General features: G+C 44.7%; 1 protein-coding gene across 1 annotated transcript in view; it reads left to right on the top strand.

The window, feature by feature from the left end:
• NPSR1 (neuropeptide S receptor 1) overlaps nt 1–24,145 on the top strand; it is an 835,810-nt gene extending 811,665 nt beyond the window's left edge. The window contains exon 9 of the mRNA XM_040433038.1: nt 24,041–24,145. Coding sequence (XP_040288972.1) covers nt 24,041–24,131 — 91 coding nt within the window. The 3' untranslated portion in view covers nt 24,132–24,145. The remainder of the gene's footprint in view (nt 1–24,040) is intronic.
• Nucleotides 24,146–25,444: the final 1,299 nt, after the last annotated feature.

Below are 25,444 nucleotides of genomic sequence, written 5' to 3'. Positions count from 1 at the left end.
TCTCTGTCTCTTCTGTATAAAGAGTACCCTGGTATGGTTATGTCCCAGTCATTTCTTTCATTAAACCATGTCTCCGTAACAGCCACTAAATCTACATTCTCAGATGCCATTATTGACCCAAGTTCATTGATTTTTTTACCTAAACTGCGAGCATTTGTAGACAGGACTCTGAGCTTATCATTTCTTAACCTCAGTGCTTCTGGCCTGTTCTGGCATTGTTTCGGGGGGCAATTGGACTCTTTTATTTTCACTCTTTTGCCCCCCCTTCCTAGTTTAAATACTCTTTCGCAAATTCTTGGAGTTGTTCACTAAGTACATTTGTTCCTTTGAGAGAAAGATGCAAACCATCTTTTTTGTACAGTTCCTTTCTATTCCAAGTAGAGCTATCATGAGAAACAAAGCCAAATCCTTGCTCTTGACACCATTTACCAAGCCATATGTTGAACTCCTTTATGCGCCTCTGCCTATCATTCTGAACATTATGCACAGGCAGAACTTCAGAAAATGAAATGGTGGATGCAAAATCCTGTACGTCATTACCAAGTGTGATAAAAGATTTTTTCACCTCTGACACTTCATTGCAAGCCAGGTCATTTGTCCCTAGATGGACAAGAACATCCACGTCCCCTTCCTGCTTTGCTTGCTTAACAATATTAATAATACGTCTTCTATCTCTTCTAGCAGTAGCCCCAGGGAGACATCTCTCAAAACAATTTTCTTTAAGCTCCACACTTCTTATGATTGAATCACCCAGCAACAGCTGCATCCTTTGAGACTTCACTTTATCTTTTTTGTTGCATACATTAGACATAGGAGTCGATGGTTTCTCACCCTCTGTGCTTGAGTCCATATCAATGTTGTCCTTACATTCTGGGAGTGCTGCAAATGAATTATGGAGAACCACCGACTGTGGGACATGTCTTCTATCCACCACTCTAAGACTTCCAGAACCTACATTAACCCATCTGCCATTTCTGGGGGTCCTCTGTGGCAGTGGCATTGCAGCAGTCCTAGCTGGAGTTTGTTTAACCGATAATTTAAATATTTCAACTTTCAAAAATGCAATTTCCTGCTGCAGTAAGGAGAACTGTCTACAGATCTGACAGCATCCGAATCTCCAAAGAGTGGAACATGAAATAAATGCACAACAATTCCTGCACTGAACCAAGTCTGCCATTTTAAAGAGGAGAAAAAATAAAAAAAATAAAAAAATAAATTTGTAACTTTAAATCAAACAAATCTTACCTTTTTTTTTTGTATTGTTTCCACCTTCCAGCCTACCTCCTGACTATCTCCTGCAATATCTCTTGAATCTCTTCAGTCTGCTGCAATATCTCTTTACTAGTACTTAATGTAGTACTTGAAGCTAGTACTTTCAGCTAATGAATTAGGCCAGCTAATGAGTCTGTCTCTATATATACACACACACTCCTTCCCAAACTCCTCCCCCAGCAACAAATGTAACACCTTAGTGAGCTAGGCTCATTAGCAAACGCACAATAGCAAACAGCTGACCGAATTCCTTACCTCTTCTCAATCAATGATCAGCAAAAACAACACAGATGAGCCAGTTGGAGACTCTAAGCCAATCTCTTGCAGTATCTCTTGAATCTCTTCAGTCTGCTGCAATATCTCTTTACTAGTACTTAATGTAGTACTTGAAGCTAGTACTTTCAGCTAATGAATTAGGCCAGCTAATGAGTCTGTCTCTATATATACACACACTCCTTCCCAAACTCCTCCCCCAGCAACAAATGTAACACCTTAGTGAGCTAGGCTCATTAGCAAACGCACAATAGCAAACAGCTGACCGAATTCCTTACCTCTTCTCAATCAATGATCAGCAAAAAACAACACAGATGAGCCAGTTGGAGACTCTAAGCCAATCTCTTGCAGTATCTCTTGAATCTCTTCAGTCTGCTGCAATATCTCTTTACTAGTACTTAATGTAGTACTTGAAGCTAGTACTTTCAGCTTCCGGCACACAGGCCTTAGCCTCCCGGAACGCATGCCAAACAGGGCCATAGAGCCCACGTGAAACGCAGCATCCTGCCACCCACTGAGGGAAGCCTATTTCATAATGCTCATCTATACACTATATGCGGCCTAATCCGGTTGTTCTGAAGAAGGCTGTCTAGCCAAAAACGTTTTTTTGACTGGAACCGCACAAAATAAAAAGCATTATATTGAAATCCAAGTGGAGTACAGGAGTCTTACTAAATTATTACATGTCCCGTTGATGTCATTGAAGGTTTCTTCCTCCACCCAGCTACGTACAACACCAAGCGTCCCCGAAAGGTGAATTGAATAGATTTTTCGAACGGGGAGATGGTTAAAAAAATGCTGGCTCCCTCCCCTTTGTTTGAATCCACGGTCACTGTGTCTGCGCCGTGCAATTTACTCTCACACCCGATATGAGTGGTATTTTCTGTAGTACTATTCTCATCAGTTTAATCCCTGTTACGTCCCCAATCTGGGGTCCATTCATTAAATTGATTTTTCGAACGGGGAGATGGTTAAAAAAACGCTGGCTCCCTCCCCTTTGTTTGAATCCATGCCATGGTCACTGCGTCTGCACCGTGCAATTTACTCTCACACCCGATTTGAGTGGTATTTTCTGTAGTTCTCTTCTCATCAGTTTAATCCCTGTTACGTCCCATATCAGGGATTGCCTTTTGTGAAAAAAAATTTAGGCCGGGTACCTTCGACTGCCTTCACAGTGACAGACCAAACTCTGATACACCAAAATGAATTGATTTTAGGAACCGGGAGATGGAAAAAGCAGCTTGGTCGATCCTCTTACTCCCAAGTTGGGGCACTGCGCGTGCACGGAGCAATGTGCTGTGACACCCTATATGAGTGGTGTCTTAACTAGTACTATTCCTATCAGTTTAATCCCTGTTACGTCCCCTATCCGGGGACGTGTGTAGAATTGATTAACCATTGTCGAATTAACGAACCATTACGACATCCTGCAATAATTTAGTTCTGAGCTTTGTACTTGCTTTGTATTGGAATTTATGGGGATTTTTTAAATTGTCTGCATTATTTCTAATAAACTATTAAGAGACTATTATGATTTTTTTTATTTTATGTATTAAAAACCAATACAACTTAAAAAAATAAATAAAAAAAAACATAATTTTTTTTTCTATGAAAAATTATCCAGCCGATCGCTTTTGGTCTGATCATATTGAAGCAACGGCCTTATCATCTGGGGTGTGGCAACATTGCCAACACACTCATAGAGGTGATGATCGCTTCATTGTGATACGCAAGCCCCTTCACCACAACAAGGTAACGATCACGAAGGGGAATTGACACTTTGTATGTGCCTTTTTTTTTTTTTTGCAGCCACAGTGCAGCACCAGAGGCCAGAAAAATTAGGCATGTACACATGCCTGAAAAATAATGGTATTGTTGCAGCCGCTGTTGTAGCAGCGGCCGGAAAAATTGATGTTTTCAAGGCAGAAAGGTGACTAAAACATTGTGGCTTGAACCCTAGTTGGTGGCGGAGAATTCACAAAAGTCATCCGGTATGCAGACATTAAATACAGCAGCGTGGGGACCATTTTGAGGCCAAGGCATGTCATCAGGCCTTTTGTTAGTCAAACGTATCCCCCACTGTCAGTCCCTTCGGGATCCATGCCTCATTCATCTTAATGAAGGTGAGGTAATCAACACTTTTTTGACCGAGGCGACTTCTTTTGTCAGTGACAATGCCTCCTGCTGCACTGAAGGTCCTTTCTGACAGGACATTTTAAGCGGGGCAGGCCAGAAGTTCTATCGCAAACTGGGATAGCTCAGGCCACAGGTCAAGCCTGCACACTCAGTAATCAAGGGGTTCATCGCTCCTCAGAGTGTCGATATCTGCAGTTAAGGCGAGGTAGTCTGCTACCTGTCGGTCGAGTCGTTCTCTAAGGCTGGATCCCGAAGGGCTGTGGCGATGTGTAGGACTGAAAAAGCTCTGCATGTCCTCCATCAACAACACATCTGTAAAGCGTCCTGTCCTTGCCGCCGTGGTAGGAGGAGGATTACTTTCACCTCTTCCCCAGTTAGATTCCCGTTGTGCTGTGACATCCCCCTTTATAAGCTGTGTAAAGCATATTTTTTTGTTTGGTTTTGAACTGCTGCATCCTTTCTGACTTTCGGTAATTTGGTAACATTTCCGCCACTTTCTGCTTATACCGGGGGTCTAGTAGCATGGCCACCCAGTACAGGTCGTTCTCCTTCATCCTTTTTATACAAGGGTCCCTCAACAGACATGACAGCATGAAAGACCCTATTTGCACAAGGTTGGATGCCGAGCTACTCATTTCCCGTTCCTCGTCCTCACTGATGTCATTGACGGTCTGTTCTTCCCCCCAGCCACGTACAACACCACGGGTCCCAGATAGGTGACAACAACGAGCACCCTGGGATGCCTGCTGTGGTTGGTCTTCTTCCTCCTCAAAGCCACATTCCTCCTCTGACTCCTCTTCCTCATACTCCTCTTGCAGCGTTGCCGCAGGTCCGGCAAGCGATGATGACAAGGCTGTTTCTGGTGGTGATGGTGACCACAACTCTTCCTCTTCCTTTTCACGCTCATCTACAGCCTGATCCAGCACTCTTCGCAGGGCACGCTCCAGGAAGAAAACAAATGGGATGAGGTCGCTAATGGTGCCTTCGGTGCGACTGACTAGGTTTGTCACCTCCTCAAAAGGACGCATGAGCCTACAGGCATTGCGCATGAGCATCCAGTAACGTGGCAAAAAAATTCCGAGCTCCGCAGAGGCTGTCCTAGCACCCCGGTCATACAAATACTCGTTGACTGCTTTTTCTTGTTGGAGCAGGCGGTCGAACATTAGTAGTGTTGAATTCCAACGTGTCGGGCTGTCGCAAATCAAGCGCCTCACTGGCATGTTGTTTCGGTGCTGAATGTCTGACAAGTGCGCCATGGCCGTGTAGGAACGCCTGAAATGGCCACACACCTTCCTGGCCTGCTTGAGGACGTCCTGTAAGCATGGGTACTTAGACACAAAGCGTTGTACGATGAGATTCAACACATGTGCCATGCATGGCACATGTGACAACTTGCCCAAATTCAATGCCGCCAACACATTGCTTCCATTGTCACACACCACTTTGCCGATCTCCAGTTGGTGCGGGGTCAGCCACTGATCCACCTGTGCGTTCAGGGCGGACAGGAGTGCTGGTCCGGTGTGGCTCTCTGCTTTCAGGCAAGTCAACCCCAAGACAGCGTGACACGGTCGTATCCGGGATGTGGAATAGCCCCTGGGGAGCTGGGGGGATTCAGTTGATGTGCAGCCAGATGCCGCAGCAGAAGAGGACTCAGCCGAGGAGGTTATCGAAGAGCATGGAGTAGGAGGAGTAGAGGAGGTGGCAGTAGGCCTGCCTGCAAGTCGTGGCAGTGTCACCAACTCCGCTGCAGAGCCACGCATTCCATGCTTGGCAGCCGTCAGCAGGTTGACCCAATGCGCAGTGTACATGATATACCTGCCCTGACCGTGCTTTGCAGACCAGGTATCAGTGGTCAGATGGACCCTTGCCCCAACACTGTATGCCAGAGATGCCATGACTTCCTTTTCAATCACTGAGTAGAGGTTTGGGATTGCCTTTTTTGAAAAAAAAATTAGTCTGGGTACCTTACACTGTGGTGTCCCAATAGCGACAAATTTTTTGAAGGCCTCAGACTCCACCAGATGGTATGGTAAAAGCTGGCGGGCTAAGAGTTCCGTCAAGCCAGCTGTCAGACGCCGGGCAAGGGGGTGACTGTGACATTGGCTTCTTATGCTCAAACATTTCCTTGACAGACACCTGACTGTGGGCAGATGAGATGGAACTGCTGAAGGTGAGAGGCGGAGTGGCGGGTGGTTGAGAGGGGGCAAGGGGGACAGCAGTGGTTGACGTGGCTGAAGATGCTGGACCAGGAGGAGGATGGTGGCTTTGAGTTTGTGTGCTGCTTGTACTCATGTGTTGATCCCATAGGCGTTTGTGATGTGCGATCATGTGCCTTCGCAAAGCAGTTGTACCGATGTGGGTGTTGGACTTCCCACGACTCAGTTTCTTTTTGCACAGGTTGCAAATGGCATTGCTGTTATCAGAGGCAGACACACACAGAAAAATGCCACACTGCTGAGCTTTGCAATGACTGCATTCTGGTGGTGGCAACAGCATGCGTTGATTGGCGTGCTGTCTGGCTGACCCCGGGTGCCGATACATGCTGTCTGACTGTGCCACTAGCTCCTTGCGATGACCTCCCCCTGCTTCCAACTCGTCTCCTCATTCTCTCTGTCTCCCCTTCTGAACTTTCCCCCTCTTCTTCTTCTCTTCGAGCAGGCACCCACGTGGCATCCACGGACACATCGTCATCATCAACCACTTTACTTGTATCTGACACCTCAGCAAAGGAAGCAGCAGTGGGTACATCATCATCACACTGTACGTCCATGTGTGTAATGCTGCCTGACTGAGACATATCCCTGTTATCTACATCCTCTGGCAATAATGGTTGTGCATCACTAATTTCATCCAACTGATGTGTAAATAACTCCTCTGAGGGATCCATTGAAGCGGCTGCGGTGGCTGTGGTGGTAGTGGTGGTGGTGGCGGCGGGCGGGAGAGTGGTAACTTGAGAGCAGGTGACCAAAGCTGAGCTGGAGGAGGATGGTGCGTCAAAGTTATTAGCGGAAGCTGTTCAAGATTGGGTGTCCTGTGTAAGCCAGTCAACTATTTTCTCCGAATTTTTTGGGTTCAGGGTACGTGGCCTCTGAACACTGGGCATTATTCCAGGCCTAGTGGAAATCACAGCACCACGACCGCCCCTGCGGGGTGGCCTGCCTCTGCCTGTCATTTTTTTTTAGATAAGTGGTACTATGCGTGCAAGGTACTGTGCCACCCTATATAAGTGGTGGGCAGTGGGCACAGTACAGTCTGTGTGGGCCAGACACACTGGCTTGCAACTGGGATTATATCACAGAAAAATATTAAATAGAATTTTTTTTATCTGCAAGGTATTTGTGAGTGAGTGACACCCTGTAACGGTATGAGTGGTGGGCTAGCCAGTGGCCACAGTACAGTCTGTGTGGGCCAGACACACACTGGCTTGCAACTGGGATTATATCACAGAAAATTATTAAATTGATTTTTTTTATCTGCAAGGTATTTGTGAGTGAGTGACACCCTGTAACGGTATGAGTGGTGGGCTAGCCAGTGGACACAGTACAGTCTGTGAGCCAGACACACACTGGCTTGCAACTGGGATTATATCACAGAAAATGATTAAATTGAATTTTTTTTATCTGCAAGGTATTTGTGAGTGAGTGACACCCTGTAACGGTATAAGTGGAGGCCTACCCACTAGCCAGTGGCCACAATACAGTCTGTGTGGGCCTGACACACACGGGCTTTTAAATGTGATTAGATCACAGAAAAATATTAAATAGAATTTTTTTTTATCTGCAAGGTATTTTCTGTCACACCCTGTATGAATGATGTGCACACAGTACTGTCTGTGACTGAGCCTGCAGCCTCTCACACAACACGGGCAGGCAACTGCAATATGTATATAAATATAAAAAAAAAAAAAAAAAAAGCAGACTGATGTACCAGCCCTGAAAAGGGCTTTTTGGGGTGCTGTCAGGACACTGTCCTTACAGCAGATGAGTCTGTGGACACAGAACACTGCCCTAGCTAACGCTTTCCCTATTAGATCAGCAGCAGCACTGTCCCTCCTCTCACTAAGAATGCAGCTTCCGAATGACTCTAAAATGGATGTGGTCCAGGAGGTGGGAGGGTCTGGGAGGGAGGGTCTGCTGCTGATTGGCTGGAATGTGTCTGCTGACTGTGAGGTACAGGGTCAAAGTTTACTCAATAATGATGTATAGGGGGCGGACCGAACATCGCATATGTTCACCCGCCGCGGCGAACGCGAACAAGCTATGTTCGCCGGGAACTATTCGCTGGCGAACTATTCGGGACTCTAATGGTAAACAGATCAGGGCCACCAGTTGATTATAGCTCTACCCCCTGGAACGAGTACATGTGGTGCAATGTGTCATATTTTCTAAGTTGGTCACACTGTTATTGTTTGCAGATACAGTCGAAAGGTATGTTTTTTTTAGTCCTCATGACAAATTCGGCTGCAAAGACTCTAACTCGAACAGCTTGGTGCAGTGTGTTGGTATAGATCCTGTAAAGGGCAAGAATCTGGCGTGCAACAGCCGTACCTTAGTTGATTTAATTGCTGGAATGACCACTAACTCCTCAAAGAGTCAGGAAAAGGGATCAAAACTGGCAGCAGGTGTCCTACTGGCCAAATTTATAATCAGTTGTTTAATAGTACAGTGGTTGCAGTCCCAGAAAGTATATTCCTAGTCTGTGGGCATAAGGCATATAAGTGGTTGCCCAGAAATGTCACTGGTTTATGTACAATTGCCCGACTTACTCCTGCAACCTTTATAATACCCCATTCTGACAGACATAATTGCTGTACCTAAACATACTCTTTATCGAAGAGCCAAGGACAATACACCCAGACCAAATGGTAAACCTCACGTAGTAGAGATGAGCATCTCCAATAAGATTTTCAGTACCTTGTTCTTGTACCCCATGGTAATGAAGATGTGGGACAAGCTAGTGGTGGCAACTGATTATTTGGATGATCAGATATGGGAGGTGTTAAAACTCAAACACCTCTAACATTGTCCAGAATCAGATAATCATTGTCACCAATCAACACACCTGACAGCAAAGGAGGGAGGTATATGTCAGGTTGTAGGACCTACTTGTTGCCATTATATAGATCCCCAAGGTAACCTACAGGTAAATGCTGGAATAGAAAAGGTGAGAGACAAATGGTTACAGGAAAATAGTGCAAATAAAGACTCAAGGCGGTGAGACACCTTTTCATTTCTCAATCCTACCAACTAGTTCAAAGGGTGGAGTGGGTTGTTAATAGGGTGTCACAGCCTTTGCTGTTTGCGCTGTGACACTTATGCCACGCTTGCTGTTGCCCGTGGCAACGTTTTGCTGTTTCAGCATGCGGGGGCAGTGTCACGGCCTTTGTGGTGTGTGCCGTGACATGGTTGCCTTGCATGTTGTTGCCTGCGGCAACGTGTAGCTTTTTGTGCTGGTGTGTACACTTCCCCTTTCAGTTGTTTCCTCCTCTGTCCGGTGCTGGAGGGGTTAACCACCTTGTTGGTCACTAGGTGCTTCATCTTACCTGTGGCTAGAGGCCAGGAGTCAGTGGTACTCCAGCCATGGTGTGTGTTGGAGTTATGCTCCTGGTCTTCATGTTCCATTTCCCAGAGTGAGGGCCACCTTGTTGGACATACTGTCACGGTGGGGAGTGGGGGAAACTCCCCACCATACAATGTCACCAGGTACTAGGCCGTAGGCAGGGAAAAGTGAGCTGGTCACCTCCTAAAGCTTCCCTAAAATTGCCCTAGACTCAATTTTAGGTAAGGGGGCTCATACCCACGAAACTAAAGGTCTAGGAATCCCTGCATCGCCCTCAACATAGTGACAGGGCAGAGACCTCCTGTTCATCCATCACCACGGCGTCTCCAGCGGTCCAGTAGCAGACAGGGAGAAAGACAATGCAGCAACTGCACGGCAGGTAAGAACACAATGTAACAACGGAACATCAAACACTTACCTGCCGCAGCAAAGATGGAATAACCACACAACAACCTGCGGACACCCTAGCAAGGTGGCTCCAGGCAAGGCTGCTAATGTCTTTAGGTTCAGAAGACGAAGAGGGGAAATGTCTAGCAGACATGCTGGACACAACATCAACAGACCAGACATGTAACAACGCACAAGACATAGCAACCAAATCCCAAATCAAACCCACACCAAACATAGACACATAAGGATGGGTGGAGACATGGAAAAGACATAGGGATGACATTGCTATAAGACCTTGATGTCCAACAAGGTGGCCCTCAATGACTGGGCAGATGGAATAGCCACAGAAAGGAGCATAGCTTCCAGCCCAAAGAAAGGCTAGAGCACAACTAACCTCCATGCAACAAGCCTAGGCTAAATAGCTCCAAGAGACCACACCCTGATCCACACCTAGTCAGGAAATTAACCCACACTCACCAAACAGCAGGAAGAATCACCTAAGGGGAAGTGCACCCGCAAACCGAAAACTACTCGTTGCCCCCGGCAACCAGTCTGCACGGCAACCGCATCATGGTCAAACAATACGACTGTGACATAGGGCTTTTTCAAACAGTAGTACATGTAGTACTAATTATATTAGTCATTTACATTGTAATCAAGCTTATGCTTATGTTTATTAATAACGTCTGTAAGAAGAAGAAACAATATCAAGATTATTGAGAGTATCTGTGGTACTCTTTCTCTCCTTGGAAGGGATCACAAAGGGCAGAATAGGATTAGCTTGTTCTGAAGTACCTCTGGGCGGCTACAGTCCACAGATGTCTCAAAGATGGAGGGTCCATTTTGCATATTTGTATCACTGATTGTTGTTATAATCTTGCTTGTAATAGTAGTATATTGTATTCTGCCATGTATTAGAAGACTGCTTGAAAAAACTGCAGACAGAAGTAACTTTTTACCAATTCCATAGTGAGACTATGGATGAGCTCGGAACCCTGGTTCAACTGAACTTTGCACGGCTACCAGCAGATATATATTTCATCCATGAGGTGGAATATCTGGGGTACGTCAGGCCGGATCTTACGGGCTCACCATGGTCTCAAATGGGGGAGATGTGAGGGATGAGACTCCATCTTTGTGTCTACAGCGGCCATTTTAGGCCCACCTTTGCTTTTCTCGAGAAATGGAAACTGCTTGGTGTGCTATATCTACTTCCTCTATTCTGATAGATATGTCTCGTTTTTTTTTTTATATAGAAAGTCAGCGGTTAACTGACATTTACATTTTCTGCTTCATAAACATTTCTATATGTCCAGATGTTTTATGATAAGTGTGTGGGTGTATAACCGTAACTGGCCCTAATGTGGTATAAGTATTTTCGTTCTATAGGAAATAAACAGAGACTTGTTTGGATAGAATCTTGATTGTATTATTCAATTCTTCCGAGTACTCGATACCTATTTGCCATACTAATTTGGATCTCAGCATAAATCAGAGTAGGATTTTTTGCCCTGACAGGCATGAGGAAATTCAATTACACGTGGTCATCACAGGTATTGAATTCCTTTTGAGATCCTTGCCTCATTCATTTTTAGAAATGTGAGGTAGTCCTCACTGTCATGAGCTAGGCGAGTGTGACAGTATCCCCGCCGCGCCGCTGAGCATCCTTACGGACAGGACACTCGACAAGGGGCAAGCCAAGAGTTATATGGCAAATTGTGCTAGCTCTGGCCACAGGTCAAGCCTGCACACCCAGTAGTCCACGGGTTCCTCGGCCGTTAACCCAATGTAGTTGGACACCTGTCGGTCTAGGCGTTCGCTGAGGCTGGATCCGGAGGGCGGCTGTCGATGGGTTGGCTGCAAGAATGATCTCATATCCTAAGTGACCAACACATCTTCAAACCACCCTCTTTTTGCAGGCGTGGTAGAATTTGTACCCGCACCTGTTTCGCTGTGGGTGGAAATTCCTCTCCCAGCACCCACAACAGCAGAATGCAGCATCTCTCGCAGGAAGGCCTGGAAATGCTGCATTCTGACAGCCCTCTGTAATGCTGGTAACATGTCCGCCATTTTGTGTTTGTAACGGGGGTCGAAGTACGTTGCCACCCAGTACTGGTCCTTGAACTTTATGCTTTTTTACGGGGGTCGCTCTTCAAACACTGGAGCATGAAGGCCCCCATTTGCACTAAATTGGAAGCGGTGGACCGCCCTAGCTCCTGCTCATCGCCCAGGAGAATTTCGTCCTCTGTCTCCTCCACCCAGCCACGGACAACACCAGGGATCCCCGAAATGTTTAAAGTCGCCCTCAAAGCCTGCTCTTCTTGCTTCTGCTCCTCCTCCCCCCAGCCACCATCCTCCTCTGACTCCTCTTCAGACTCCTGCTGACTTGTCTCAGATGGAGTAGCCCCCCAGGGAAATTATTCAGCATTGCGACTTAAGGTACGATGTCACTGATGGTGCCCTGGCTGCGACTGATCAGTCTAGTGATCTCATCAAATGGCCGCAGAAGTCTGCATGCATTGCGCATGAGCAGTCACTGGCGCAATAAAAAGAAACCAAGCTCCCCAGAACCTGTCCTGCGGCAGAGTTCGTCCAGGTAGTCGTTAACGGCACGTTGCTGCTGAAGAAGCCTATCAAGCATATACAAGGTGGAGTTCCAGCTCGTCGGGCTGTCACAAATCAGACGTCTGACGGGCAGGTGGTGTTGCCGCTGATAGTCAGCAAGGCGAGCCATGGCTGTGTAAGATCTTCTAAAATGGCCAGAGATTTTCCTGGCCTGCTGCAAAACGTCCTGGACCCCGGGGTATTTGGCAACGAATCACTGCACGACTAAGTTCAGGACGTGTGCCATGCACGGCATGTGTGTCATTTTGCCCTGTTTTAGTGCGCTCAGCAAATTGGCACCGTTGCCGCACACCACTTTACCAACTGTCAAATTGAGCGGGGTTAGCCACTGATCGACCTGTGACCGCAGAGCTGAAAGGAGTGCAGGACCGGTGTGGCTCTTGGTTTCCAGGCACAACAGCCGCAGCACAGCATGGCAACGTCTCACCTGGCACATCGAATAGGTTCTGGGGAGCTTGGGGGGTGCAGCGGACGAGGCGGTAGCAGTGGAAAGGAGGAGTCAGCTGAGGAGGAGACAGAGGATGGAGTAGGAAGAGGAGAAGAAGAGGCAGGCCTGTATGCAATCTGTGGTGGTAACACCAAATCCACACAGGTGCCACTGGTTACATGCTTGACAGCCGTCAGAAGGTTCCCCCAGTGGGCAGTAAAATTTATGTAACTTCTCTACCCGTGTTTGCTAGACCATTTGTCTGTGGTCAGATGTATCTTGGCCCTGACACTGTGTGCCAGCGATATATTCACTTGCCATATAGCTCTGGGATGCCCTTCTGGAAGAAATATTTCCTTCCGGGAACTTTCCATTGCAGTGTGCAAATTTTCTAAAGGCCTCCGAGTCCACCAGTTTATATGGCAGTAGTTGGCAGGCTAGCAGTTCCGACGGTTATCCGCCGTCATCAACTTTTTACGCTCGAACATTTGGGCCACAGAAGCCTGCCTTTTGCCAGATAAACGTGACGACAACACAGTGGAACGTGGAGTGGAGGACAAATGGGACTAGAGAGGAGAAGGAGAAGAGGCAGGACGTGGAGCACCGGGAGTGTGGATTTGTGGGTTCTGACGGCATTGCTCCCACTGGGCTTGGTGATAGGAGGCCAGGTGCCTTCTTAAGGCGGTCGTCCCTAGTTGAGTGTTGGGCTTACCGCGACTTATGCGTTGACAGCACAGGCTGTAGATGGCAACACTATTGTCAGCTGCTGACACGTTAAAAAAAGCCCACACTGCGGAGCTATGTGCCGGCGTCCTGGGAGCGCAAGATGTGACCGTGCATGGTGAATGGCTCGCTCCAGATACATTTGCAGTCTGCTTTTTGCCTCCTGTGCACTGTAAGTTCTGACTGCTTCTCCTCCCTATCTGCTGCTCCGTCTCTCCCTCTGAACTCCCCTCCTCTTCCTCTCTTGTGGGCACCCACGTGACGTCCATTGACACGTCATCATCATATTAGTCACCTTCACCACCACTGACATTAGAGATCTCTGAGTAGGCAGCAACAGCGGGGACAACCCTCCTTGGGCTGATCTGGGTACTGTCGTCAGACTGCTGGGTGGCGACCGTTGATACCTCCTCTTCCTGATCCGATGCCAAGAATGGCTGCGCATCGGAAAGGTCTTGGAATGTATGGGAAAATAATTCCTCTGACGTGAGCGCAGGGGATATGGTGGTGATATCTTTGGGGATGGACACAACAGAGAGTGAAGAGGGTTCAGATAGAGAGGATGAGGAGGGTGCAGAAGCGGATGGCTGAGTGAGCCACTCAACCAAGTCTGGTGCATCCTTTTACGTAATCGCGCGTACCTTCTGCAACTTCCCACTTAGGCTCCGGCCTGGTGCACCTGCTCGACCCCTACCACTCCTACGGAATAGCCTGCCTCTTCCTCTGCCTTTCATTTTCAAAATGACCCTGACAAAAGTCCCTATAGAAGAGCAGTATTTGTGGAAGAAGGTATATCACACCCCTGCCTCAATCAGTTTTTTGTGGTGGCAACTGGTAAATCACACCAGTAGAAATTATTCGTTTCAATTGTGTTTTTTACTCTGTGTAGATGCGGTAATGCAGCAAATCCGCAGACAAATGCTGCAGTACCTAAATGCACTATATAGAACGTATATTATTGGTATATAAAATCCCTGCGTCAATCAGTTTTTTGGGGGGGAAAACTGGTAAATCACACCAGTAGAAATTATTTCTTCAAATAGTGTTTGTCACTCTGTGTAGATGCGGTGACACAGCAAAACCGCAGACAAATGCTGCGCTACCTAAATGCACTATATAGAACGTATATTATTGGTATATAAAATCCCTTCTTCAATCAGTTTTTTTGGGGGGCAACTGGTAAATCACACTAGTAGAAATAATTTCTACAAATAGTGTTTGTCACTCTGTGTAGATGCGGTGACGCAGCAAAACCACACACAACTGCTGCACAATACAATTGCACTATAATATGCTTTCTATCTTAGAAAGCATATTATAAGTATATTACACCTATCGATAGCACACCTATACCAGTCCTTAAAAGGACTTTTGTGGCCCTATTAGCTAGCGATTTGTGTCCCTAACAGTCTGTCCCTGCTCCACACAGCAACCTCTCCCTACACTGGCAAAAGACTGAATGTAAAATGGCGCCCAGATCAGGTTTATTTATAAGGTAGGGTATGTCTATGTGCTGAAACTTTTCAATTGGCTGTCCTGTACCACCTGATGGATGTGTCATGGGTCAAAGTTCTTCACAATGTAAAGAATATGGCGGGGCGCGAATATCGCCATATGTTTGCATGTTCGGCAAATCGCGAACGCGCAAAGTTCGCCTTGAAACGACCGCAAGGCCATCTCTATCAGACCCCTCAGTATATCACACCTATCGATAACACACCTATACCAGTCCTTAAAAGGACTTTTGTGGCCCTATTAGCTAGCGTTTGGTGTCCCTAACAGTCTGTCCCTGCTCTACAAAGCAACCTCTCCCTACACTGGCAAAACACATAATGTAAAATTGCTGCCAGATCGGGGTGGGGTGTGTCCATGTGCTGAAACGTCTCAATTGGCTGTCCTGTCCTGTCCTACTGAATGGATGTGTCATGGGTCAAAGTTTGGCGCAATGCAAAAGAATGTGGCGCATGCGAACATCTCCATATGTTCGCATGTTCGGCGAATCGCGAACGCGCAAAGTTTGCTGTGAAACGACCGCCGGGCGAACGGCAAGGCTATCTTTACATATAACTGCACTGCTGAACAGCAAATATAAATATTTTTTTGCACTAATACACGCCAAAAAGGGACAATTTCTTCTTTTCACCACACTACAGCAAATACTTTTTTTTGTGCCACTAATACACGCCAAAAAGGGCTTTAGAACATATAACTGCACCGCTGAACGGCAAATATATTTTTTTGCCACTAATACACGCCAAAAAGGGCTGTAATTTTCTCACTTCACCACACAACAGCAAATACTTTTTGTTAAGCCACTAATACACGCCAAAAAGAGCTTTAGAACATATAACTGCACCGCTGAATGGCAAATATATATTTTTTTGCCACTAATACACGCCAAAAAGGGCTGTAATTTTCTCACTTCACCACACAACGGCTAATAAGCCCTTTTTTCCCCACTAATACAATCCAAAAAATGCTTTAGATTAGAACATATAACTGCACCGCACAGGGGCAAATAAGACATAGAAATATTTCCTTGTAATAAACCCTGTTAATGGCTGTATCAAACAGCACTTGCACCCCAATAACAAGAACTGTTTGCTGCAATTACAGAGTTGTATAATGGCAATTTGGATCTTCAGTCAGTGCAGCAAGGTGTAATAGGATTGTTCCTATTCCCCAGGCTGTAAACTCCCCTACTGAACCCTGTTCTGCTTCAATAATGTATAATGATTCCTCCCTATCCGTTCCCTGAACTTCTATACAGTAAGTTTTAAAGTATTTTCTATCACAGTCCCTAGCGCCTGCTGATGTCTCTTCCTGCACTAAGTTACCATGAAGCGTGAGGAAATTAGGATTCAGTGTGAATCAAATTTTTCCCGAAATTCGGATCGAATTCCACTTCGGCAACTTCATTTTGCTCATCTCTAGTAATTATATTGACCCACAAAATAAAAATAATCATGTCATTTTAGTGAATGCCATGAAAAAACATCATGGCACAATTGCATTTTTTTCCTCCAATTTCACCTCACATTTCCTGTTTTCTTATTCAAGATCAAAGTTAAATTAAATAGTGCCATTAAAAAAAGAAACTGAGGCACATTTATTAAGACCATCATTTTAGACGCCAGTCTTAATAAGCCCCTGCACTGGCGGTAAATTGCCAAAGTTATGTAGAGGCACAAGATTCCTTGCTGTTTTACATTTAGACCATTTTCTATGCCTAAAACAGGGGTAGAAAATTATGAATGAGATGGGCCCACCTGCCCATCCCCTTCCCGCCCACGCTATGCCCCCTTTTGTTGACCTGGTATAAGCAGGGAAGAAGTCGCAGTTTCTGCCGCAACATGGCGTGAGTCATAAATGAACCCCATTTTCTCCAGAAAAATGAAGCCATCAACAACCCGTGCCTGCCACCACTACACCCTCTCTGGTGGACACAGCCATGATCCCTTGGTGCTCAGCATTGTTGTCTCTAGCACCCCATGGCTCAGCTGTCACTTGAACAGAGACTACTCAGAGAGCTAACACAGCAAATCCAGATACCTGTATACGGCATAAAGGGTGAACACCAAGGGGGTAACCTGGAAGTCGCCCCAAGCCAAATCTATTCTAGTCTACACCCACTGTGTAATCCCCTCATATGAATATGTGAAATTTAAAAAATCATGGTTTTTATTGGACAGGAAGGAAAAAAATGAATGAGCAGAAAAAAATTGGCTGGTCCTTTAAGAGGTTAAAGTTTTCCTTCTGTATGACTTTTGCAACCTTTGCTACTGGGAAAAAAAATAACCATAAAAAGGGCTCTCACTTGTTGCACCTGAATGTGGCTTCCCACCAAAACAGCCCCTTTTAGCTGAATGGAAGTGATTTTTAGTGGCAGAAATTTGTGCAACAAAATCTGCCACATGTCAGTGTATTCTCTCCCTAAGGGCTCATTCACACGGATCTGCAATACACGGGGCACCGGCCGTGTGCATTCCGCATCACGGATGCGGTCCCATTCACTTGAATGGGTCCACAAATCCAGAGATGCGGTGCGGAACGGAGGCACAGAACAGAATCCTATGGAAGCACTACGGAGTGCTTCTGTGGGTTCCATTCCGTGCCTCCGCACCGCAAAAAAATAGCACTTGCTCTATCTTTTTCCAGAACAGTGAAGTGAATGGGGTCGCGATCCGCATGTGGGTGGCCGTGAATTGCGGACCACAGCACGGGCACGGAGGGGCAACGGTCGTGTGAAAAAGTCCTAAGACAGTTGAAAATCTTTGTTCAAAGATGTTTATTTTCTTCCAAATTATTTTAAACATGCAAATGGCTTAGAGGAAGGAGGTGGGACCACCATTCGACCTACAAATTTGGTATAAGTTACTTTACAAACTTTTGTAAGTTTATTGCAAATTTGATCTGATTTTTGAGTGCATAGACGGCAAAAAGATGGGAAGGATTTAAAGAGGCATGTGCTCCTTAAAAATGAGTTACATCTAGCTTAATTTAGATTAAGAGCAGCATATGAAATTCCATCATAATCAATCTCTCCCGATGTATACTCAAGTGAAATGCACTAATATTGCACATGTATATTTTTTCCATATACACATTTATATAACTTTTCTGGTATAGACAAATAGGGGCACATTTATTAAGACCAGCGTTTTAGATGCCAGTCTTCAAAAATGCCCTATGCTGGCCAAGAGGCGCTGGCCTCTCCATAACTTTTGCACATCCAGTGCCAGTCTAAATGTAAGAGTAAGCCAGGCGTAGAAAATGATGAATAAGACGAGCCTACCGGCCCCTTCCCCGCCCACGCCACATCCAAAATTTTAGACCAAGTGTGAGAAGAACTCACATTTAAAGGCCCAACTAACTGTTGCCCCTCCATCTGCGCCTGAAATACGCCTAATGTCAGCTCCAGTAAGCAGGGGACCAGGAGAGCAGGGCAGGACAGACAGGTGCTGGTAGTGGGAGACTCAATTATTAGTGGTACAGAAAGGGCAATCTGTCACAAAGACCGTGATCGCCGAACAGTGTGTTGTCTTCCTGACGCTAGAGTTCATCGTGGATCGGTTTGACAGATTACTGGGAGGGTCTGGAGAAGATCCAGCAGTCATGGTCCATATCGTAACCAATTACAAAGTTAGAGGAAGGTGGAGAGTCCTTAAAAATGATTTTAGGTATTTTGGTCAAAAGCTTAGGGCAAGTACCTCAAAGGTAATGTTTTTCAAAATACTTCATATACCACGAGCCAAACAAGAAAGGCAGCGGGAGATTAGGTAGGTTAACAAGTGGCTCAAGAACTGGTGTAAGAAGGAGGGGTTTGGGTTCCTGGAGAACTGGGCCGACTTCTCTGTGAGCTACAGGCTCTATCGTAGGGATGGGCTGCACCTCAATGGGGAAAGGGCAGCTGTGTTGGGGGGAACGATGACTAGAAGGTTGGAAAAGTGTTTAAACTAGGGACTGGGGGAGGGTAATTACGTTATAGGATGGGACTGGGGGAGGAATGGATGGAGGGACTAGAACAGTTCAGAAGGAAAAGTGTAGGGTAAAAAATATACATAAACCTCTTAATTGTATGTATACTAATGCCAGAAGCCTGACTAATAAAACTGGGGAACTGGAATTAGTGATGTGTGAGGAGGACTATAACATTTTGGGAAGAACTGAGACATGGATGGATGATAACTATGACTGAGCAGTTAATGTACAAGGGTACAGTCTGTTTAGAAAGGATCGACAAAACCGGCGAGGGGGAGGGATCTGCCTTTATGTAAAGTCCTGTCTAAAGCCTACAGTCCGAGAAGATATAAGTGAGGGAAATGAACATGTGGAGTCACTGTGGGTAGAAATACATGGAGGCAAAAATAATAATAAATTACTAATAGTAGTTTATTATAAACCACCTAATATACCAGAGTTCACAGAAAATCTACTACTAAACTAGATAGACGAGGCGGCAAATCATAATGAGGTGGTTATTATGGGGGACTTCAACTACCCAGATATAGACTGGGAAACTGAAAGCTGTACATCTCATAAAGGAAACAGGTTCTTGGCAATAACCAAAGACAATTACCTTTCCCAACTGGTTCAGAACCCGATTAGAGGGACGGCCATACTGGACTTAGTATTAACCAATAGACCTGACAGAACAACAAATGTGCAGGTTGGGGAACACCTGGGAAATAGTGACCATACAGGGAGTGCAGAATTATTAGGCAAATGAGTATTTTGACCACATCATCCTCTTTATGCATGTTGTCTTACTCCAAGCTGTATAGGCTCGAAAGCCTACTACCAATTAAGCATATTAGGTGATGTGCATCTCTGTAATGAGAAGGGGTGTGGTCTAATGACATCAACACCCTATATTAGGTGTGCATAATTATTAGGCAACTTCCTTTCCTTTGGCAAAATGGGTCAAAAGAAGGACTTCACAGGCTCAGAAAAGTCAAAAATAGTGAGATATCTTGCAGAGGAATGCAGCACTCTTAAAATTGCAAAGCTTCTGAAGCGTGATCATCGAACAATCAAGCGTTTCATTCAAAATAGTCAACAGGGTCGCAAGAAGCGTGTGGAAAAACCAAGGCGCAAAATAACTGCCCATGAACTGAGAAAAGTCAAGCGTGCAGCTGCCAAGATGCCACTTGCCACCAGTTTGGCCATATTTCAGAGCTGCAACATCACTGGAGTGCCCAAAAGCACAAGGTGTGCAATACTCAGAGACATGGCCAAGGTAAGAAAGGCTGAAAGACGACCACCACTGAACAAGACACACGAGCTGAAACGTCAAGACTGGGCCAAGAAATATCTCAAGACTGATTTTTCTAAGGTTTTATGGACTGATGAAATGAGAGTGAGTCTTGATGGGCCAGATGGATGGGCCCGTGGCTGGATTGGTCAAGGGCAGAGAGCTCCAGTCCGACTCAGACGCCAGCAAGGTGGAGGTGGAGTACTGTTTTTGGCTGGTATCATCAAAGATGAGCTTGTGGGGCCTTTTCGGGTTGAGGATGGAGTCAAGCTCAACTCCCAGTCCTACTGCCAGTTTCTGGAAGACACCTTCTTCAAGCAGTGGTACAGGAAGAAGTCTGCATCCTTCAAGAAAAACATGATTTTCATGCAGGACAATGCTCCATCACACGAGTCCAAGTACTCCACAGCGTGGCTGGCAAGAAAGGGTATAAAAGAAGAAAATCTAATGACATGGCCTCCTTGTTCACCTGATCTGAACCCCATTGAGAACCTGTGGTCCATCATCAAATGTGAGATTTACAAGGAGGGAAAAAAGTACACCTCTCTGAACAGTGTCTGGGAGGCTGTGGTTGCTGCTGCACGCAATGTTGATGGTGAACAGATCAAAACACTGACAGAATCCATGGATGGCAGGCTTTTGAGTGTCCTTGCAAAGAAAGGTGGCTATATTGGTCACTGATTTGTTTTTGTTTTGTTTTTGAATGTCAGAAATGTATATTTGTGAATGTTGAGATGTTATATTGGTTTCACTGGTAAAAATAAATAATTGAAATGGGTATATATTTGTTTTTTGTTAAGTTGCCTAATAATTATGCACAGTAATAGTCACCTGCACACACAGATATCCCCCTAAAATAGCTAAAACTAAAAACAAACTAAAAACTACTTCCAAAAATATTCAGCTTTGATATTAATGAGTTTTTTGGGTTCATTGAGAACATGGTTGTTGTTCAATAATAAAATTAATCCTCAAAAATACAACTTGCCTAATAATTCTGCACTCCCTGTAGAGTAATAACCTTCCAATTATCCTTCAAACAAGCGTTTCTACAGGGAGTAGCAAAAATACCAAACTTCAAAAAAGCTAAATTTAGTTAACTAAGAGAGGCCATAGGCATAACTAACTGGGACAAAGTCCTCAAAAATAAAAATACCGCCACAAAATGGGATATTTTTTAAAACATCCTAAAATATAATTGTGAGAGGTACATACCTTATAGGAATAAAGGGTTAAGGAACAAGAACAAACCAATGTGGATAAATAGAACTGTAAAGAAAGCAATAAAATGACAAAAAGAAAGCATTTAAATCACTAAAACAGGAGGGGGCCAGGAAGCACTGAAAAACTATAAGGAAAAAAAATAGAATATGTAAAAAACAAATAAAAGCCGCCAAACTAGAGACCGAGAGATTAATTGCTAAAGAGAGCAAAACTAACCCGAAAATGTTCTTCAATTATGTAAATAGTAAAAAGTATAAATCTGAAGGTGTCGGCCCTCTACAGAGCAATGAGGGGGGAGTTGCAGAGAGCGACGAGAAGAAAGCAAAGTTATTAAATATTTTTTTCTCCACTGTATTCACTGAGGAAAAGAAACTGTCAGATGAAATGCAGAATGTAAAAGTAAATTCCCCAATAAAAGTGCCCTGTCTGACCCAGGAAGAAGTACAACAGCGACTTGAAAAGATTAAAATAGACAAATCGCCAAGACCAGATGGCATACACCCCCGTATCCTAAGAGAATTACGTAATGTCATAGCCAGACCCTTATTTCTGATATTTACAGACTCTATACTGACAGGGAGTGTTCCACAGGATTGGCGCATAGCAAATGTGGTGCCAATATTCAAAAAGGGTGCAAAAACAGAGCCCGGAAACTATAGTCCTGTGAGTTTTACATCAGTTGTGGGTAAACAGTTTGAAGGTTTTCTAAGAGATGCTATCTTGGAGGATCTCAATGAAAATAAGCAAATAACAGGGATCGGTTATGTCAAACTAATTTAATCAGTTTCTATGAGGAGGTAAGTTCTAGACTTGACAGTGGTGAATCAATGAATGTCGTATATCTGGACTTCTCCAAAGCATATGACACTATACCACATAAAAGGTTAGTATATAAAATGAGAATGCTCGGACTGTGGGAAAATGTCTGTATGTGGGTAAGTAACTGGCACAATGATAGAAAACAGAGGGTGGTTATTAATGGTACACACTCAGATTGGGTCACTGTCACTAGTGGAGTACCTCAGGGGTCAGTATTGGGCCCTATTCTCTTCAATATATTTATTAATAAACTTGTAGAAGGCTTGCACAGTAAAATATCAATTTTTGCAGATGACACTAAACTGTGTAAAGTAATTAACACTGAAGAGGACAATATACTGCTACAGATGGATCTGGATAGATAAGAGGCTTGGGCAGATAAGTGGCAGATGAGGTTTAACACTAACAAATGTAAGGTTATGCACATGAGAAGGAATAATGCAAATCACCCGTACATACTAAATGGTAAAACACACGGTAACACTGACATGGAAAAGGACCTAGGAACTTTAATAAACCGCAAACTAAGCAATAAAAACCAGTGTCAGGCAGCTGCTGCCAAGGCCATTAAGATAATGGGTTTCATCAAAAGGGGCATAGATGCCCGTGATGAGAACATAGTCCTACCACTTTACAAATCATTAGTCAGACCACACATGGAGTACTGTGTACAGTTCTGGGATCCAGTGAACAAGGCAGACATAGCAGAGCTGGAGAGGGTTCAGAGGAGGGCAACTAAAGTAATAACTGGAATGGGGCAACTACAGTACCCTGAAAGATTATCAACATTAGGGTTATTCACTTTAGAAAAAAGATGACTGAGGGGAGATCTAATTACTATGTATAAATTTATCAGGGGACAGTACAGAGATCTCTCCCATCATCTATTTATCCCCAGGACTGTGACTGTGACTGTGACGAGGGGACACCCTCTGCATCTGGAGGAAAGAAGGTTTGTACACCAATATAGAAAAGGATTCTTTACGGTAAGAGCAGTGATACTATGGAATTCTCTGCCTGAGGATGTGGTGATGGTGAGTACAATAAATGAATTCAAGAGGGGCCTGGATGTATTTCTGGAGTGTAATAATATTACAGGCTATAGCTACTAGAGAGGGGTCGTTGATCCAGGGAGTTATTCTTATTGTCTGATTGGAGTTGGGAAGGAATTGTTCCCCCCTTAGGCTACTTTCATACTTGCGTTCGGGGTTCCGCTTGTGAGCTCCGTTTGAAGGCTCTCACAAGCGGCCCCGAACGGATCCGTAGAGCCCCAATGCATTCTGAGTGGATGTGGATCCGCTCAGAATGCATCAGGATGGCTCCGCTTGGCCTCCGTTCCGCTCAGCAGGCGGACATCCGAATGCAGCTTGCAGCGTTCGGGTGTCCGCCTGGCCGTGCGGAGCCAAACGGATCCGTCCAGACGTACAATGTAAGTCAATGGGGACGGATCCGTCTGACTAACTTTCACACTTAGAATTTTTTCTGAACTATAATGCAGACGGATCCGTTCTGAACGGATCCCAATGTTTGCATTATAGGAGCGGATCCGTCTGTGCAGACACCAGACGGATCCGCTCCGAACACAAGTGTGAAAGTAGCCTTAAGTGTGGAAAATTGGCTTCTACCTCACAGTTTTTTGTTTTTTTTCCTTTCTCTGGATCAACTTGCAGGATAACAGGCTGAACTGGATGGACAAATGTCTTTTTTCGGCCTTATATACTATGTTACTATGTAATTAAGGCATATTTCAGTATAGTAAATTACCCCATTATGTAACAAAAAATAGCTAAATCTATTCATTCCAAATATATATGAATTGTTTTCTTTCTTTTTCATAGGGACCGAAGTTCAGGAAAACTTGCTGGCACCTTTAAAGATAAAACTGAAGGAGTAGAAATGCAGGTGTTGTCCAGACCAGAATACATCTGAAGTACAGTATGGACTACTGATGAGTAACTTCTACTCTAAAGTAAAATAACAATATGCATTTAAGAATAGTGCATGTCAATTGTATGAAGGGCCAGGTTAAATTATGTAATAAAATTTTCTTATATGTCGGAAAGTTCTTGCTTATTTTTTTGTATATATTATTATTTGAATGGTGTTTCTGTTTAATTAATCACTATCAATTGGAAACAAAAGTCATACCACAGACATGGAGTATCTCAAGCAAAATGCTACAAAGCGCATTTCAAGACTGGCAGGCAACAAAAGTAGCAACTGACCAAGAGATGACAAGAACTGAATGATGATGGTAAACAGATGATGATGAGGATTGTCAGGTAATAATGCATACAGATGAAGATAATGATGGCCAGATCATCAGACAGACAATAGCTGACCCTAACAGTTTCTGAATCTTCCCATGTATCTGTCTCTGAACAATGGCCCTAACATCAAATCACTGACCCAAAATGTCCCTAAATACCTCCTTATTGAAAATCCTACTGTGCAATACTGACTGTAACAGAACAATTGTAGGACATTAGGATGCAGAGACAAACTGAGCAGAATTAAACTGTAATCAAAGCAAGACACATTCAAACAGCAAGGGCACAAACAAACTACAAGACTCACAAACAAGGACTGGACTCGAAATCATCCTAAGACCAAAAATACAAATCTATTAAAACATTAAAAAAGCCCATTCAAACAGAAATAAGCCTGGTTTGTATCAGTGATCACCTGGCCCAAAATAGTAGATCAGCTATGAGATCGTGGCATAGCAACTGCCCCAAATAAATAGACAGGAGAAGACGATACAGCAGGAGTAAACCTGCTGGTCGTATCAGTATATAATACTGGTGAATTTATATATTTTTTTATTTATTTCACTCACTCATATAGCGCAGAATTATTCCACAGCACTTTACAGATATTATCATTGCTTGCTGTCTCCAACAGTGCTCACAATCTAAGTTCCCTATCAGTATGTCTTTGAAGTGTTAAAGGAAAACAGAGCATCTAGAGGAAACCACACAAACACGGGTAGAACATACAAACTCCATGCAGATGTTGTCCTTGGTCGCATTCAAACCTAAGACGCCAACACTGTAAGGCATTGGTGCTAACTAGTGATGATCGAGCACCAAAGTATTCAGGTGTTTGGCCTGAACACATTGCTATATTCGTGTGCTCAGCCGAGCACCCGAGTATAATGGAAGTCAATGGGAGACAACCAGGCACCCCCTGCTCTGAAGAGGGGAGGGTGCCTGGTCCATTGGAAAAAGTCAGAAAGTGAT

The sequence above is a fragment of the Bufo bufo genome, chromosome 5, assembly GCF_905171765.1.
Source record: "Bufo bufo chromosome 5, aBufBuf1.1, whole genome shotgun sequence".
Lineage (NCBI taxonomy): Eukaryota > Metazoa > Chordata > Amphibia > Anura > Bufonidae > Bufo > Bufo bufo.
Note: the sequence above shows the minus strand (reverse complement) of the source record. Positions and strands in the feature narration are given on the sequence as shown.